At 33.8% G+C, this 17,523-nt stretch overlaps 2 protein-coding genes across 2 annotated transcripts; both read right to left on the bottom strand.

Moving 5' to 3' along the window:
• Window positions 1-5,385: 5,385 nt before the first annotated feature.
• On the bottom strand, window positions 5,386-9,322 carry LOC134721753 (uncharacterized). The gene is made up of 2 exons (XM_063584949.1): window positions 9,210-9,322; window positions 5,386-6,940 (listed from the first exon to the last, which is right to left on the bottom strand). Exon 2 carries the CDS (start codon window positions 6,879-6,881, stop codon window positions 5,436-5,438), a length of 1,446 nt encoding a protein of 481 aa, XP_063441019.1. The 5' UTR covers window positions 6,882-6,940; window positions 9,210-9,322; the 3' UTR covers window positions 5,386-5,435.
• A 4,044-nt stretch (window positions 9,323-13,366) lies between these two features.
• LOC134722963 (uncharacterized) lies at window positions 13,367-16,867 on the bottom strand. The gene has a single exon (XM_063586597.1). The coding sequence runs from the start codon at window positions 16,865-16,867 to the stop codon at window positions 13,367-13,369; it is 3,501 nt and encodes a 1,166-aa protein (XP_063442667.1).
• Window positions 16,868-17,523: the final 656 nt, after the last annotated feature.

The following is a 17,523-nucleotide window of genomic DNA, read 5'->3' as shown; positions in this document are numbered from 1 at the left end:
TGTTAATAGAGAAACTATCATAAACATTTAAGGAATGACTGTAATAGTTTTTATGTCTATGAAGAAAGAAGTTAACATAAAAAAAACTTGGTGCACACTGATTAACGCGCGCAGCGGTTTATTAAACAGTATGCACCACATTTTTTGTTATTTCGAATAGACAGAAAAAATATTACAGTAATTTCTAATAATTAAATTCTAAATTCCATTTTTAACCGTAGAAAGCAATGAAAAAAACGTTGGTGACGTCACGGTCACATGACTAAATTATGTATATGGGCTCATAACAAAATTACGTCAGCCAATCAGACGACGCGTTACATCCAAAATTAAATTATATTATTATGTGACATTAAAAGATTTAGCTTCTTTGTGTTCTACAAGTGTCTAAATGTAATAATTATAGATTTTCGTTGATCATCTCAACGAGATTGATTTTCTCGCTTCAGCTGGTACAGCGAAAGTGAGAAAAGCAATCGAGTTGAGATGAACAATGATAATCTATTTATCGCTATTTTACCTATACCGACGTTGTCAATTTCATGTCAATTTCGTTAGCAACGCCACGTGGCCTCCTTTGTTTCTAGTGATAATTTTTCCATCTCAAGCGAGAAGCATGATGTGAAAATTATCACAAAAAAGATCAAAAGAAAAATGCACAAAATAGCGATAATATATAAAATCATTTCAAAAATGTCGGTAATGAGAGACGCGATGTTGATTCCCATAGCAATGCCGATGACTTGCTGAAGATGCCTTAATTGTCCAGCAGAAAACTCCAGGATACTGATCACTTGGTCAACTATGTAGCAGGTTATATTATATTTGGGATGTCCATGTTTTTAACAAAAAATGCCAAATTGAAAACAAACACAATCAATTTCTAACATTCTGTACTCTGTTTATGTTGATATGTATTGTGGATTATCTTTTCTCTAATTTTTGTGCTATTTTCACATTTCCTGACCGGTGTGAGAAAAATATTTCTCCTCACTAGTGAAAAATCTGTTCTCGGCAAATGATTAGTCGAAATTTGATTATGACGTCAAAATGTTTTGTTTTCTTCTCAATTTTCCGATTGTGACGTCATGGAAAAAGGCGACCTTGCCTGATGACGTCGCATGTAAAGAGCACAATTTTCTGAAAATCTTTGAAAAAGAACGATAAAAGGCATTAGAGAAACAGATTCTTACACTGCAACAAGTGTAAGAATCTATATTTATTAGATACTATTGGTCCTTAAGGGTATTTGCATATCAATGATTATTTATTCTGCAGCTGCATTGTTTATATAATAGAGGTATTAGAATGTACACGAGTTTACCTTTGATTACATAGAAAATAATAAGAAATGATATGACAATGATTGACCGTTTATACCCTTACGTCAAGCTTTTAAATCATTTACTCGACACGAAAAGGTTTGCGAATATGCATGGTAACGATATCAAGCATAAGAGTCTCAATTACGACACAATCTTTTATGTTTATATAATATTTTTTTCATGTTATGCATTTTCCGACTGCTTAAAAACTTCATTAAACTAAATCAAAAGGTTAAATGGATTATGTTTTAGTTGAAATAGGTTTTTATATTTTCATTGTAAGAAAGGGTCTATTTTGCATTCCCCTGTCTTCTCGTTTTTCTTTTTTTGCTGTGGCTTTATGTCCCTAAATGAATTTTCAATCTTTTAGAACTTTAAAAATTGTCACTACAAACGGGAAATGTGTCACAGACACAAGAACCCCACCAAAGAGCATAAAATCCTGTTTGTTCTTTTATTACCGGTTTATGGTCGTTTGAATGCTTCTATGTTTGTGTTGTTATGAAATCTTTACGCTTATACATTGTATACACGATTAACCGCTTCACATTCTTTATGTGCTTGTGAGTCAGAAGCTTAAAAAAGATAGTCAAAAAATGAAATGTTTGCACCAAAGGGAGATAATTTGGAGCTTTTTCAATGATATAAAAGTTTGTAAAGTCATCTGAGGCTAAACCAAATCGATTTGTCTGGGTAATTTTTGTACCATATTATAAAGTAATAACTAATAGTGTGATAAACAAAATTTGTAATGAAAAAAAAATGTTAAATTTTTGCATGATTTTTTTATACCCCGCAAGCCTCCTTAAAAGCTCTGCCCACTGCCGGACTGAGTATTGTATGAACCTGCGTGACCTCAAAAATATGTATTGCAGTTGCATTCCAATGATGTATCAATTGAGAATTAACTATTACTTTTATACGTTCTATTTGTTTTCAACCGTATCTTTAGAGCAATAAGAATCACACCAATTTTCTTATAACATAAAGACATGTCGAACAGCAGTCTTTTCTACGATGACAACTATCGATTTCAAAACTTGAATGTGTATGATTGTGTAACAAGAACAACCATGTCAATTTCAGCATGCATGTTTAGTGAATGTCGAGTCTGCTGTATGTGTACTCGGCTCGAAACAGGTGTAATAGCTCGCTAGCCTCCTACAAATACAGTTGATATTTAAAGACACTAAACAGTAATTGTCTATGTCATGCCCGGGGCCTTTTATATTATAGTGTTATTAACTGGCTGTTTCTGTATTGGCACTGGTATAGATTCAAGGTTTGCTGTATTGGCCTCGAGACCCGTAGGGTCGAGGGCCAATACAGCTGACCGAGAATCTATACCAGTGCCAATACAGAAACAGCCAGTTCATAACACTTTTATTAAATAATCCAACGTTTTCAATACAGACTTGTTCTGAACGCTGTATTACATACATCAAATGTGAATATATGGCCAATATTTCCAGTACGGACTGGCAATGATGTGAATATAGGGCCAATATTTCCAATACGGACTGGCACTGAATCCTGAATTACATGCATAATTACACCTAATATTAGAATGCCAGAATTTGATTGGTTCAACCGTTGGTAGCCAGTGTATTTTTCGCATATTCTAACATTTTTTCCTCATTTCAAACCAAATTGCCTGTTTTTCACCACTGCCGGTGAATATGCCTCAAATACATGTACCATGGTATTTGCCATTTTGGATATTCCTTTTTTACCCTCCCGGGCATATTTCCGCAAATTTGTTTCGGATATGACGTTACATAAAAAAGAGAGCTAATACGTATTAGTATATATACATGCATAATTCATACGGTTCTATGATAATATCCACTTATTTATCCTCAAAATTATGCATAAACATGTTTATGAATTACACCTTACAAGTAAAAGAAAAAATCAACTTCACCTACAGGTACAGAGAATTTTAGTCCTTAACTATTCGGTGTAATTAAACAGATACAATGTATATCATGTTGTGGAGTGGTATTTGCGAAAAATACGAGTCTTGGGACCGATTTCCATCGCCTTGTTGGCTTGGGAAACTTCACAGCCCTTGACTGGTATTTTTCGCAAATACCAATCCATAACATGATTTATGATCTGTTCACAATGTATGTGTACAGGGCCAATGATTTTTTAAATGCTGACTTGCTTTGAATCCAGCTTACAGAGTTACATGTATGTCATTGATATGTGTCATAATGTGATCAGCGCACAGGCACTTGTTTCTGTCAATATGGGGTTTACTATCAATACCAGTATAAAAAAAAACACAAGGTAGCTAACGGGAATTTTCAATGTGTTCGCTTCAACCAATATTTTATTACTTTCCCTTGCCCCTTTCACGAATAAAAGTACACCAGTCTTTCGGTAATTGATTTATCTTTACAATGAAACAACTCTCACGTACCTTGAGAATACCCCTCAAACAGAATAACACACTTGAGATGAGAATTATTGACCTTTTTCCAGACCATTGAATTTGGAAGTACTAAACTTCCGGTTTACTTAGGAAGTTAATAAAACTGTGCAATCTGATTGGTCACATTTTTCTGGTTTCTGGTAACTAATATAAATAAACAGGTAACCAGATGAATTCGACCAATCAGATTGCTGTGTTATATTAACTTCCTAAGTAAACCGGAAGTTTAGTACTTCCAAATTCAATGGTCTGGAAAAAGGTCAATAATTCTCATCTCAAGTGTGTTATTCTGTTTGAGGGGTATTCTCAAGGTACGTGAGAGTTGTTTCATTGTAAAGATAAATCAATTACCGAAAGACTGGTGTACTTTTATTCGTGAAAGGGGCAAGGGAAAGTAATAAAATATTGGTTGAAGCGAACACATTGAAAATTCCCGTTAGCTACCTTGTGTTTTTTTTTATACTGGTATTGATAGTAAACCCCATATTGACAGAAACAAGTGCCTGTGGATCAGCGGTCAATATTTCAAAAGACAAATTTGTATGAACTGTCAAATTTGTAAGATTCATATTTTTTCAATAAGAATAAATATAGGACCTACCGTAAAGAGGATACAGAAATCATTTCACATCTGAATTCGTCACTGCTTTTCGCTTTTACGTCCATCATCATGCATGGATTTCTTGTCAACATTGTCAGATGAAATTTCTGATTCCTCGTCCAAGTACTTAATAAAATGCTATAACAATTCATTTTATGTAGCAAATATAAAGTAACTGGGAAGAATAAATCAGACAGTTTTAAAACTATTCTTATTCTGTCTTGGATCGTCTGCGTTTTGAATGTGATGATTGTTTACCAAACGGAAATGCAACAGTGTCAATAATAGAAAGTCGTACTCGAAAAGTCTGTGAATTATTTCCGTTTCAAGACTGCAAGACGTTAAAAAAGTTAACATTGCACATCATTTAACCTTTTTATTTTATGATTACACAAATGTACCCCCAAAGTTCAGTAATGGCGTTGGAAAATTGAAACCGGAAGTAAACGTCCTGTATTAGCCCATGGGCCAATACAGGTTTTATCTGTATTGGCCCTGTTCGAAAAGCAATATGAGCTCTTGATTTATATCGACAGTGGAACGTTATCAGTATTGCACATGCCGATTTATCCGTATTAGGTCTGTTTTAATCGTATTATTTAATAAAATAGTTTATCATATGGTATCGGGTTGGTTTTTTGGTTTGTTTTTTTTTCGCTCATTGTTTAAGTCCGTACAGTGCCGTACATTTTAAATTGGTATTGATGGCATACCTCCTTTCGTGACATTTTTTAAAAGATTAAAAGTTGAATTTCTTTTGATTTTATTTTTATAAAAGTTAAAATATTTAATAATTCATCAAAGAATTTATTTTTTTTCTTTTAAAAACCTTTTTGAAAACACTCGTTGAACTGTTTGCTGTTTTTCCAATTTGTATCAATTTAAAAATAGAAATACACCTTTCAATAATTAAAAGATTAGAACCTCTCAACTTTAAATTGTGTTGTCTTTCCCTTTGCCGTTTGCCGCCTTATTATTCCTGTGGAAATAATATTCCAGAATAGTTGTTCCATTTTTTTTTTAAATTTAATGTCTCATAAACACAAACACTGCTAATCAAACACGTACATCACTTGAGAGCTTGGTAGTCATAAATTCTTAAACTTTTAGAATCAGCTATCCATAAATGACCTTCTCTGTATGCAATGGCTGCAGGTGAAATAAGACCATCATTTTTATCAAGGAGAATTTTTCGAAACTGTAACTTTCCATCCAATTGATATATTGTATTAAACTGCATATCGCTTGCTAATATGTTGCCGTCGTTATCGTAGCAAAGTCCTTTGCAGACGTATTGTAAGTACGGGCTTTGACCAGATTTACCCGAGAAGGAATATGAATTTTTTGGTTCGAGGCTATAGGAATAAACATAGTTCCGTATTCCAGTTGTTTGTTCTACGTCATATGTTATGCTAAAATTGTTACTCGAGTGCACCGACATGAAAGAACTCTCACTTTTACTATTTGCCAGCGTGAATGACTTCTTTTTTATTCCGTTGGACTCAAAGACTGTCATTTGTCTTGAATCCTTATTACTCATCCATATGAAAACAGAGTTGTCTGACTTCGCGTAATCCATACATAACGGCATGTACGGATCTGTACTTGTGAAAGGCGTCACATTACCTCTTGCGTCAATTTGATTAATAAAGCTTGTTGATCTATTAAGGACTAACAAATCTCCATTATTCAGAACAGCAATGTCGTCCGCTTCGTCAGAATAAGCTGCCATCTGTATTCCAGAGAAGTCAAGACGGAATAATTTCCTATCTGAAATAAGCCATGCGTCAGATGTGTTTACTGGGATAATTTTCGTGACCGGAACTACCAGATCTGCAAGAGGAATCAATGTCACGAGATCTTTCTTATCTACTTCCGCCGTAGTGTTGTCGTCTGATACAAGCTCATGAGAATTGTATGTTTGTGTAGATATATCATTCGTCTTTCTCGTAACACAATCTTCTCCAATGCAACCTAATAATATGTCACCAGACGGTGCATTCAGCTGTAACAACGGCCCAACCTTGTCATATTCTTTGTTAATAGAACATTTTTTCAAGCTACAGTATAGCCTTATAAGTGATTCCTCTGATGCAGGATTTTCCATTTCATTTTCACAAAACTTAACCTCATCCAGAAGACTTTGAATTTGATTCCTGCTTTCCTCAAGTACTGCCTTTGAAGTCTCCAATAGATTCTTAACCTCTACCTCAATCTTGTTCTTCCACTGCATTTCACACGTGTGTATACCCTCTTCTACTTTCGCCTCGTCTTGAACACTTTTTTCATTTGCTTCTTCTAATTGCTTTTTAGTTTCAGCAAGATCATGTTTAGTTGCTGATTTATTATCTGAGCACCAATAATTCACCTTGTTCCGAATAATGTCATGTGATTCGGATAATCCTTTGACCTTATGCTGTGGATGGTTCTCTAACAAACACTGAACACAAATAATATCTTCACATTCTTTACAAAAGAGGCGCATTTGTTCATCTTGGTGTTGTGAGCAGTTCATTTTTTGTCTAAATTAATAACTTCTTTATGCAGGCATTTGTTTGTTTCAGTATCTTGAATCTTAAAATAGAAAAATAATTACATATATATAATATATACACAAATCATAAGAAAATTCAAACCAATTAATATTAATACTGAAACGCAACAAAAAAATGCAAAAAAAAATGACGTTAAATGTGTTACCATTTTATGAAAAAGTAGTGTAAAAACTTGGAAGTAAATGTAAAAGTACTTCAAAACGGAACTAAGGTTCATCGATTGTAATGTTGAAAGACATCAGAATGAAGTCTTGAGAATGAATTTCTTTCGCCTTACGGCTCGCGAAATTTTATATTCTCTCGACTGGTATTTTTCGCAAATACCCCTTCTTAATTAACATGATATATCTGTTCAATATTCTTGCAGTTGGTGATATTCAGAGCATTATTTACATTTGCGAATTTGTGCATAAAAACATCACGTTTGCGTGAAGCCTTTAAAATACATTCGCGCACGCAGGTGAACACAGGCAATATACGTATAGTAAATCGGAATTTTATTTAACATGTCGGTATGTGAACAAATTCTGTCAAATTTTACTGATTTCTGTCAACTTTTCCTGTCGTTTTTTGTTTGTTCTATCAGAGATACTTTCTCTTTCCCGCTTCTACTTGCATCTTATCTTATAAATAATAATCACTATGCAATATATATTCACAATTAAGTAACATCAAGATATATTTATGTATGACTTTAATATTGTTTCTGTCTATAAAGAAATAACATAAAAAAATGTGGTGCAAACTGAATAACTCGCGTAGTAGTTATTTTAAAATGTGCACCACATTTTTTATGTTATTCCGAATAGACAGAAAAAAACATGCATAAAATTAAATCGCTAACAAAATATGAGGAAATGGCTTAATTTTAAATAATTCTTATCGTTTTAACGCAGCTGTCCAAATTTCTTAACAGAAGAAATACGGATGTAAGGTGCGGGCATTGGGATTAAAGGTTTTGTGTGTGGTTTTCTACGATGTCATTGTGTTATTTTCCTTGTTTAAATTGTGTATTAATTATCCGATGTCAATTTTAAAACTTCATTCTGAAAATACTAATAGTAAGGTATATGTTTTAAAAGAAATCAATTTGCTTTGCTGCATAAATAGTTATGAAACGATTGTTATTTTAATATCACTAGTATTGAAGGCTTAAAATTTAAGTGAATTTTTGGGATAGGGGAGGGTTAGGAACGTAGGGGAGGATTAGAAACGAAAACTGAAAGGGATAGCGAGGCTACAAAAAGAAATTTTATTTTCAGATTACGATAAATGGTATTTTTTTAAACACTACGAACACATGTATATATTTCAAACAAAAATGTGTTTATCAATTGCACATCAGAGTCTACGGGTTAATCTTTCTAACGTATAAAGTGTTCATTAACTTGTATATATACGCGCTATAACAAGTTATTATAAGTCAACGCAGTTTTTGTTCTCATGTATTAGAAGTCACGGTTTATATATAGATTCTTGTCCGAAACAATACTTTCTTCATTTCAATAGTGATAATTAGTTGTCACACTACACCATCAACATTCGTGACAAATGGAAAATACCACCAATATATTTATCTCAGTAATATTTATCAAAATACAAGCAGAACAAAGTCTTTATAACACACCGTGACTTTTCAATTTTTATTTTTAAAAGGGGGAGGAGGGCATTTTCTTATACTCATCATTGACAATGTTAGATGGTTGGACCCCCTCCCCTATTTTGTATTCTCTATTATGTATAATCTTTTCTTCTTTTTCTTTTTACTTATGGTCACGTTTTATCGAGCAATGAGGAGGGGGGATAGGAGGGGTCCTGATTCCGAAATTTCGGGCTTTAAAACACGAAATCCCGAAGTTCCGAATTTAAATAAAGTAAATCCCGACATCCCGAAATCCGAACAAAAGTATTCCCGGATCCCGAAGGGATCAATCCCCAAATCCCGATAAAGCTCCTATCACCCCTCAATGAGGGTTCGAACCCCTTTTGAAATGGATTCATCTGCGCCTGATCACCGTGAAAGAAAGAAATTATATATTGAAAATATAAAGAGGAATGTGCATGGGGTCAATAAACATGTGCATATCACTTTTGTTAGAAGTGGAGGCGTTGTAGATGAAATCGAACCCCTCCCCCTTTAAGCAGATTGTTTACAATGTCAATGATTAGTATGCAACTCATTTTATCTGTCAAATAATCTGTTGACACTTTTGACCTATATACAGGAATCAATAGAGAAAATAAAAAGTCTGTTAAAGTAGTTTATATAATTTTACATGTGTACTTACGTGGACGCGTGGCAGTTTATGACGAATAATACCTTATAAATTTCGATTTTTCCTTTACATGTTGTAAATGACGGTTCAAGGTTAAATCGATGTATTCCGGAAATCTTCAATATGTTATCTTTTATCAATCAGTTACAAAAGTGATTAAATGTAAAATTTACAATGTTATGATTTGTTATGGATGACAAAATGTGAATGTAAGATAAATCTGTTGTATAATGGGACTCATTGTTCAACGTAAACATTCTAAAATAGCTAGTCATATCTAGACTAGTATATAATTGATAAAAAAAAAATGCATGCAGATCACGGGGGGGTCTCAACATGGGATTTTGGGTACAGGTGTGCTGCTCGGATTTTAAAAACACCCCCCATTCATATATTGAATAATTGTGAAATCCCTACCTATACATATATTTCACAGCGAAATCATAACCCATTCATATATTTATCAGCTCAAATAGTACCTATATGCATATACAATCTTATTATACATCAAAAAACACTACCTATTGATATATTTCCTCGGTAAAATTGCACCCCATTGATATATTTGACGGATCAAAAAAGGGACCCATTCCAGCGGCACATATGTATATACCTTTATATAGGAAGATACCCCCCCCCCCCCCCCCCCCCCCGTGATGCAGATAAAGCCGGGTTGAATTTGGCGTATTATATTATATATGTATTCCAAACCATATTAGGGTCTAGGTAAGGTTAAAAACAAATGGAGAACAAAAGGGGGGGGGGGGTGCAGAAAAAAGCACAAAATCAGTTGGTTTTTTTTTTTTAAACGCAGAAAAATTAGGGGAAATAGAGCGATTAATGGGGTGCAAACATGTAAAAAGAGATATCCAGAACAATGATTGATTGGCCACAAATATAAAATATGTAGAAATGTGAATGAATGGCCACAATTATGTAATATAGGTGCTCCAGACCGTATGAGTATTTGGACCGTACGCGTACGGTCTGGACCGTATGCGTACTTTTTCAAAATACTCATACGGTCTGACTAATATTAAGAAGTTAGTCAAGTTTATTAGATACAAGTGCATATAACTGATCAACATGCACAACTTAACTCTAAAATTAATATAAAAAGTTCAATTGTAATTGAATTACAAACTTTAGATTTTTTTAAATTACTTAAAAAAAGCACGCTTATTAAATCTGGTATTTTTTTTATAATTAGCATGTCGATGTAAAGTACATTATATTTTTTTATGCTCACTGAAATTGAAGATATCGGAAGTAAGCATAATGTGGCAGGAAAAATGTTTTAGAATATCACAAAAAAATGCAAAGCTTAGGAACATGCATGAACTGCAAACATGTAAATGTAAAAAAAATATTACGGTACTTGTGGTAGCAAGTGTCACCTAGTGCGAGAGTACAAAAATAGGATTCAGATGTACAGTTCAACATGTTCAACAAATATTTAATTTCAATTGTTCGCTTGTTCACTTTATCCATCTTATTGTAATAATATAAACAATTTGTTAAACAAAAAAATAAAGATTTTGATAAGTGTTTCTTTAAATTTAACCCATTTGATTCAATAAACATGTATTGCCGCCTGGACCGTATGGGTATACGTATACGGTCCAAATACTAATATGGTCTGGAACATAGGCACCCTCCCCCTATTCACCACCCTCATAATATGAGACGCAAACAAGGAAGGTAAAAATTCCCAATGTAAGAAACATTTGTAATTAGATTTTGTAAATTATTGTGGTTTTTTTTTTCAATTTTCCGCGTTGTTAAACATCTCTACCTGTGTTCAACATGTACTTTTAGATTAAATGTACAAACTTTGAGACCTAAAAAAATGGCTGTGCACCTCAAATAATTCGCATTTATGATAAACCACAAAAATTTTTTTTTTTTGGAGTAAATAGTGCTTATTATATTTGTAAAGGATTTTGAGATCAAATACAGGAGACGGGAAATAACATTTAAAGATGTAAAAATTACATTTTCAACTTATAAAACATATATATATATATATATATATATATATATATATAACGTACTACGTAAACAGGTTATTAGACGAAGTTGCATCAGAAGCACGAAATAAATTGGCCAAAGTAGCTGGTAATTTAAAATTTTTGATGTTGTCACAGTAAAGTGTGGAAAGTCATGGATCATATCAGTCACCTATGGGGAATATGTTTTTCATTACTATTCAATCGTCAAAATTTACCAATATTTTCCACTTCTTTTATATGAGTACTGAATGGTATGAGTTATTCTCATGTTGAAAACCTTACAGGTAATATAATTGCTAACATCCACTTTATTTGTACTGTGGCGGATTGTTGTCTCATTGGTAACCATTACAAAATCTCCTAGTGTTTTAATATGTTGGAAGAAAGATCCAAATAAAATGTTATTACCAAAATGATCTTATGATGCACTATTTGAGGTTTATATGTGCCATAACCTTAACCAGTGATTACTCAATTTCAAGTACCAGCCAACTTTTTTATTTCATTTCGACAACCTGATAGCATATTCCATAGGTTTTTATATATTATCACTGAACAATATATATATATTTATTAAAGGGCCAGCTAAGAGACCCCTCCAGGTGCGGGAATTCTCGCTGAATTAAAGACCTATTGGTGGCCTTCTGCTGTTGTATATTATATAGTCGGGTTGTTGTCTCTTTGACACATTCCCCATTTCCATTCTGAATTTTATATGACAAAATGTGAATTTATTGTTGTGCGACGGTCCGGGCATGTTTAAATTAGACAAAACAATATGTTACACGACTCTTTATGAACTTGAATCAATGTTCGGTTCTATGAAGATTTGCCTCCATCTTTCTCGATTATCAGATTTAAGATTATTCAGTCCCATACTAGTGTTACTTATAAAACAAAATGTCGTAATGAGACTGCACTTCACAGTTTGTATTTGTCCCAACCCAGTATTCTGAAACTCAGTGGTTAGCGGTGGGCTTTGTTGTTGTTGATAGTTTCTCGTTCAATATTTGGATTTTTTTTCACCAATCAGGTCGTTGTTGCTTTTTTCTGTTTGAAACATATTTCATTTTGTTGTGTAAGGGCAATTGCTAGACACGATTTGGTTTTAATTCACTGTTGAAAGTCGAAAGTTGTACAAGTGCAAACAAACTTGGTTATTTCATGTTGTCATATATAATATTTGCTCAATCGTTTGAACCACGAAGGTCTCTTATCTACAGTTAAGTCTTTGGTTTTCTAGGTTGTGTCATGTGTTCTATTGTTTATCTGGTTGTCTTCTTTCATTTTTAGCCAGGTGTTGTCAGTTTATTTTATGAGTTTGACTGTCTCTCTGATATCTTTCGTCCCTCTTTTGATATCAGTATCTTCAATCAATAAAAGCTAGTATTTTATGGAAAAATAGCATGAACAATTTAAAAAGAGGGGTTCAACAACAGATGTTGCTGACTGACGTCAGTAGAGTAACAACATAGAAAGGTATTCGAAAAAAACTACTTTTATTTTTGTGGAGAATCTTATTGTTTGTTTTTTTTTTCAATTTGTAATAATACCCAAATTGCACTTCCTACCCAATTTGTGCCTGTTATGCACTTCTTTTAAACAGAGATCAATATACTTGTTGTTCGGTGTGAGCCAAGGCTCCGAGTTGAAGGCCGTACATTGACCTATTATGGTTTACTTTTTTTAAATTGTTATTTGGATGGAGAGTTGTCTCATTGGCACTCACACCATATTTTCCTATATCTATTAAGTTACACATACTATGGTCACAATATATATCAATAGATGTACTATCCAATGAATAATGTTAAAAAAAAACCCACCTCGACATTAGGCCCTGAAAGGCTTCCGTACGTGTTGATGACGAAAAAAAAATGTAATTTCTTGAACTAAATAGTAAATAAGGATACAGGTACAAGATACATTCAGAATAGAAATTACTTTCGTTAAATAGGTGCAATTTTGGTACCCTCGTGTTAGATAACATTATACGTCTTTTTGATTTAAAAAAAAGAACATTATATGTTTCACAACTTGGTAAACTACCACTAGATACAGGACTAAAACAAGAACTTTTAAAGACTATACGTTACACTTGAAACAAATATCGGACAAATATTTACTTTGAAATTTATCAAGACAGACAAAGAGGAACTAATTTGAACTTTGCTGTTTTCTTTGAGAAAGAATTCCAAGAATAACCTTACAAAATGTTTCAATTCTTGCACAATGTTTTTGAAGTTCTCTTTCTGCTTTACTTGTAGACACTTTGCGAATATGTGTATCAACGTAGGAGAAAATATCAATATATGGCATAAAGTATGATGGCAATTGCTTTGACTTTGCTGCTTTCAAAAGGGTTTCATAAATCATTGTTGTGACTTTGAGGTGACTCAGGTCCTTCAAATTGTTTTGTCGGATTAGTACGAGTGTATAAAATAAACAGTTTTTAAGCATATAGCTTGAAATTTCGTCCTTTGCTTGAACAACATCTCCTCCAACAAAATCATCGTCAAACGTCGATGAACTTTTATCTTGTGAAATTTCCGATTCTCCACAACTTTCATCCTTTCTTGAATTTTCTTCTTTGTATTCGAAATCTATTGAATGAACGTTATAATCACGCCGAGTCTCATTGCTTCCGTCTATCATTTGCAATGATATGCTATCAGATTTTAAGACACTATTTTCTTTTGTTTCTTGTGATTCTAACATGTTCCTTGTGCTGCTTATAATGCTGTTAACTTGCTGTTCGCAATTTGATGGACTCGTGCAAGCTGGAAAATCGGTGTTTTTACTCAAATGTTCTTTTTTATTTGTGATTTGTTCGTTACAATCAATAGTTCTCCTGTTTGTTGAAGGTTGGTCCTCTTTCGATACAAATAACGTGCGACTCCCAATATTATTATCAACAGTCATTTCAGTAAAGGGTTCTTTAGCATATTTTCCGATAAATTTTTCCATAGGCTCAGCTTTGTTTTCCTTTGGTAAGAATAATTTTCTGATAACATGTGTTTCATCAAGAGCTACTATCCATCCAGCTGCTTTCTGAATTCCCAGTGAATTTTCGCTTTCGCTAGAATTATCTGGAGACTTTTCACCATCGCCAATTTGATCTTTACCCATTTGGGATATTATACATGGTTGTAGCTGTTTAGTGGTCTTTGTTGTGAGGTTTAACTTACCAATTTTATCGGAATCGTCGTTGTCGTCATTATTTTCGTCCTCAACAGATTCTGTGTCAGTAGAACTGTCATTTTCGTCATCACTAAATTGAACAAGTGGACAAAAGTGCCAACTTTTTAAAATCTTAGAAAGAGAAAAACTCTCTCTTAATAAGTCTGGCATCATCTTGATAATCTGAATTTCAGCTGGAGCACTCGATATCCTAACATAACATGGCTTCAAAGACGTGGTTATATGAGGTAAATGAAACAATAAAAAGAATCCTGCCTCCTTTACCTTTGGAGTAAGCAGCTCCATAAAACTATGATCGATATCTCGTGGAATCCAGTCGGGTTTGTGAATTGCAGGAACAATGTCGATGCTTATGCTAACGCATTTAGCCAACGCTCCATACCACTGAATTCTGAGATTGATAATTGGTTTGTCGTCTGGAAATCCTAGAAGTCCGTCGAAATAAATGTGCTCGGAAGACCAAATGTCTGCCCTATTCACTGCACTGGTTGTTAGGTCTTGAAATTTCTCGCGAACAATGTCTGACTGTAATACATCGCTTTGATCAACAAACGATACCAAATCGTGACTTTTGTGATAATTTTTTAATTTCAAAATTGCAAATCCAGTTTCTAGAAGATCATCTGTTTGAATAACCTCGCATTGGCTGTTAAAGTATGATAAACAGAAAACAAAATCCATTTCGACTAGATCCCCTATTTGAGTACATTCTGCCGAACTTCCGGTTGGGAAAATAGTGCATTGAAATCGACTATCCATTTCACCAATAACATTAGCGATTCTGGTCATGAGTTCATGGACATCAGACTTTATTTTCGATGTATCACTTAAATTATCGGTAAAGCCTGTTCTTGGTGACGACATCAACAGTTGTAATAAATCTTCTGCATTATCATCTATTCCAACACTACTCAATGTTTCCTGCATATTGTTTGCATTCTGATGATTAATCATAGACCGAACATATATAGCGCTCTTCTCATATATTTGTCGTTTTTCTGTAGTAGCCATATTAACGCCATGATTATGATCATTTTCTAACAGTTGGAATACGTCACAGTTACCATGATGAATGGCAAGATCATATGGTGTGTATCCATGTTGATCGACTAGATCTTTCCTTGCGCCGTTTTCAAGCAAAACTTGTATCATATTGAGATCCGAATGCCACGCCCCATAATGCAACAGTGAGGATCCATATCTGTCTACAACATTTACGTCTACTCCGTGATCAAGAAAAAGTGTTGCCAATGGGGGATGTATTGACAAACTAGATTGCAAAGTCATTCCCATGGGTGGAAATTCTAATGGAGTATACAAACAGTTGTTTGTTAGAGGTGAACGACCGAACTTATCTTTCACGTTAAGTTGTACGCCATATTCACATAGGCTTTTAAATGAGTGTATGGTTCGTACTCTAAACAAAACAGTTTGCCCAAAGATGTCCGTTATGTTCACATCTGCACCTGCTCTTAAAAAGACGTCAACAAGTTCGTCGAGTTCTCTGAGAGCAGCTTTCGCGAGTGGAGTGATGCCAAGACTATCCTTGTTATTGACATCAGCCCCTCTCTCGATCATGCAATTAATGGTTTCCATTGTAAATTGTTCGCCATCTGCATAAGTTTCGAATGCAGAATTGCCATTGTTATTTAGTTCGTTTAACAGACGAACTAATACAACAGGCTCAACCGTAGTTAATCTACCAATCAAGAAGTCTCTAATCATTTTGTCCTTGGCTTCAATTATTTCGGCAAAGTTTGTCTGTTCCTTTATGCTTTCGTTTGTGTTCGAAACCATAATATGGAAAACTGTAAATCCATCGTTGTCTTTCAGTTCATGATTAATATCCTTTCCATTTTGAAGGAAGAATGCCAGAATGTCTGGGATGAGATTACAGTAATTTTGGAAAACTTTATGAAGAGGCGTCTCTCCCATTTGGTCTTGTGCATTAATGTTAACGTCTCTCTCAATTAGTAGCATGGCACATCTTTTAAACTGATCTAAATTGTCAAAGCATGTTGTTTCAATCAAATGATGAAGTGCATTCCTACCAGAATGATCCACTTCGTTTGTACCCAAACGCTGACTCTGTAATAGAACCTCCAGCTTTTCTTCAAAATTAAACTGTGCTGCCATATGTAAGGCATTCATACCATGCGAATCTTTAGCATTGATATCAAGATCTGTATGAATTAATGCTTCCAGCACATCCACATTTACAGCTGAATGTCGGGAAGCATGAATAACTGGATCAATTTGAAAGTTTTTAGGGTCAATATGCAATTTAGGGTCCATTAGGAGCTGGACCATTTCAACGTCGTTGTTTTCAATTGCAATAATTAAAGGATAATCGCTGGTAACCTCCAATTTATCTACGTATACTCTTTCTAACCATTGTTTCACCTTTTCGTAATTGCCTTCTTTTACGAACTTCGACAATTCTCTATTCCAATCCATTATCACTGGCATATACACTTATAAAATGGCTGATGGAGGTCTGCAAAAAGAATATTTCACCGTCACTAAAAGTGCATACAAAGCACAGGCACTTGTCTAAGAATTTTTAACCCTATATACCTTAATAAAAAAAGTAACAGTGTCATATTCAGGATACAAAGGGGGGATTCTGGGACAAGTGCCTTTGATAGCAATTAAGGATAAAAACTCATGTTGAGTAAAGTAATTAAAATTGATTAACGAGGTCATATTTATATAGATTAATTATTATATATGTTTTATTAATAATCTTCAGTACGTCTGCTATTGAGGTAAATTAAATTCGATCAAATTTGTTTTATTGATAAACTAAATCTGTAAAAAAAAACTAAGTTCTAATGTTATACTGCTATGAAAAAATAATCTCTCTCAGTATTAAATTAAATTTGTAATACTGAAATGGAATTTAAACCTTTTTTGAGTCTTAGTAAAATGGTATTTGTTATCTTATAGTTTGTTTCTATGGGTGTTACATTGTTGTTTGATTTTTGGTCACTTCATATTTCTATAGTTTCGGGGATTTTTTTCCTTTTATAGTTGATGTGTTTCCCATCAGTTTTCGTTTGTAATCCGGATTTGTTTTTTCTCACAATCGATTAATAACTTTCGAACAGCGG

Source organism: Mytilus trossulus, chromosome 6, assembly GCF_036588685.1.
Source record: "Mytilus trossulus isolate FHL-02 chromosome 6, PNRI_Mtr1.1.1.hap1, whole genome shotgun sequence".
NCBI lineage: Eukaryota > Metazoa > Mollusca > Bivalvia > Mytilida > Mytilidae > Mytilus > Mytilus trossulus.
The sequence above is the reverse complement of the archived record's forward strand: the minus strand, read 5'-3'. Positions and strand labels throughout refer to the sequence as shown.

Excerpts from the sequence above, each read along its gene's own strand:
- LOC134721753 (XM_063584949.1), bottom strand. The coding sequence starts at position 6,881 with ATGAACTGCTCACAACACCAAGATGAACAAATGCGCCTCTTTTGTAAA.
- LOC134722963 (XM_063586597.1), bottom strand. The coding sequence starts at position 16,867 with ATGGATTGGAATAGAGAATTGTCGAAGTTCGTAAAAGAAGGCAATTAC.